Source organism: Sinocyclocheilus grahami, unplaced genomic scaffold, assembly GCF_001515645.1.
Source record: "Sinocyclocheilus grahami isolate Dianchi unplaced genomic scaffold, SAMN03320097.WGS_v1.1 scaffold6751.1, whole genome shotgun sequence".
In the NCBI taxonomy this organism is placed as follows: domain Eukaryota; kingdom Metazoa; phylum Chordata; class Actinopteri; order Cypriniformes; family Cyprinidae; genus Sinocyclocheilus; species Sinocyclocheilus grahami.
Window position 1 is genome coordinate 7,312 of NW_015511039.1, and position 1,801 is coordinate 9,112.

General features: G+C 38.1%; 1 protein-coding gene across 1 annotated transcript in view; it reads left to right on the forward strand.

Moving 5' to 3' along the window:
• Positions 1–109: 109 nt before the first annotated feature.
• The window catches only part of LOC107577654 (neutral amino acid transporter A), a gene marked incomplete at both ends in the record, with an annotated part of 3,476 nt that continues 1,784 nt past the window's right edge, over positions 110–1,801 (forward strand). Inside the window, 3 exons of the mRNA XM_016263704.1 lie at positions 110–343; positions 1,046–1,240; positions 1,627–1,761. Coding sequence (XP_016119190.1) covers positions 110–343; positions 1,046–1,240; positions 1,627–1,761 — 564 coding nt within the window. The remainder of the gene's footprint in view (positions 344–1,045; positions 1,241–1,626; positions 1,762–1,801) is intronic.

A 1,801-nucleotide genomic window follows, 5' to 3' on the forward strand; every position in this document is an offset into this window, starting at 1 on the left:
TATCTATCTATCTATCTATAATATTTTACATTTATCATTTTATACATTATAAAACCTAAATTGTACCATGCACATCGTGTATGATACATTCTGTTGTTTTGTCCTTCAGGTATGTGCCTTTTGGCATCATGTTCTTGGTTGGCAGTAAGATTGTGGAGATGGAAGATGTGGTTCTGCTGGTCACTAGTCTGGGGAAGTACATTTTTGCCTCAATTCTGGGCCACATCATCCATGGTGGCATCGTCTTACCTCTTATCTACTTTGGGTTCACTCGTGCAAACCCCTTCAGTTTCCTGTCTGGCCTCATTACACCTTTCACCACCGCCTTTGCTACCTGCTCCAGGTACTTTGTTATATTTCATATATTTCTGTAGTCCTATAAGCAGGTTAATTTGGCTCCCAGTATGTGACTAAAAAGCTTTGTTTCCTTTTTTTCCTGGAATCACTATAGTCCTGCTAAATCTTTAGTAGTGTTGCTGATATGCAAACACCTTGATTTGTTGGCAAAGGGCCCTTAATCAGGTTGACAAAGTAAGATTCTTGAACGTCTTTTTCATAATTTGATGGTTTATTTGCAGTCTCAACACTTTTGGACTAGTTGAAAGCAGTGTTGTTATTGTTTAATAAAGCTAAAACTATTACAAAATGTTTTAAATTTAAAACCTTAAATTAAAAATGAGAAATGTTGTCTAACCGAAATAAGTTTAAGCTGAAGTACTAAAATTGGTAAAACAGTAATAAAAATATATTAAAATTTAATAGAAATCCAAAAAGAAAAAAGAAAAAATCAGAATAAAAACGAATAAGAATCACAAAAGCACATAGCAAAATCCCTATATATAGAAATATAGAAATAAAAGCTACATCAAAAAACTGATAGATATTATTATAGTATATAAATAAAATAAAAATATCTCTGATTGGGCCTGAAGTCATTAAAATTTAGTTATAATGTTTTTTTTCCACCCGTAGAATGCTATGACCATTATTAGATCTAATTTCCCATTACATACTTATTCCCTGTCTGTTTTCTGTCCCTGTGCAGCTCAGCGACACTGCCTACCATGATGAAGTGTGTGGAGGAGAACAACGGTGTCGACAAACGAATCAGTCGGTTCATTTTACCGATTGGAGCCACTGTCAACATGGACGGAGCAGCCATTTTCCAGTGCGTTGCGGCTGTGTTTATTGCCCAGCTCAACAACGTTGAACTCAACGCAGGCCAGATCTTCACAATCCTGTGAGTGTACATCGCTATGAGGCCTTTCTTCAATCAGCAGGAGTATTGATAGATACCCTGAAACATTCCTGTATCTATACTGATTACATGCAACATGCTCTATATCTAAACAAGGCTGGGATGCTAAGCTTGATCTAAATTTACAAGCAGCACACACTCACTCTCTGGAGCCTGTCCCAGTGTGCAAGGTTACGCTGTTGAGTGTGTAGCAAGCGATGTAGAGCTGAGGCTCTGATGGAGGTTTGGATGATGATAAATGAGCTATCACCATTCTGGCTGTTAGAAACATGGCACTTAACTCCAGGGAATTTGTTTCTGTAATAAGTGAACCGTTAATCACTTAGGAAAAGCATCTGCTAAATGACTGCTTATTTGCTTATTCAAAGGGTGACAGCCACTGCCTCCAGTGTGGGAGCAGCAGGTATTCCAGCTGGAGGCATCATCACCATCGCTATCATTCTGGAGGCCATAGGTCTGCCCACCCATGACCTGTCACTCATGTTGGCTGTGGACTGGATTGTGTAAGACAGCTTCTACCATTTATATTCAATATCAATAAAT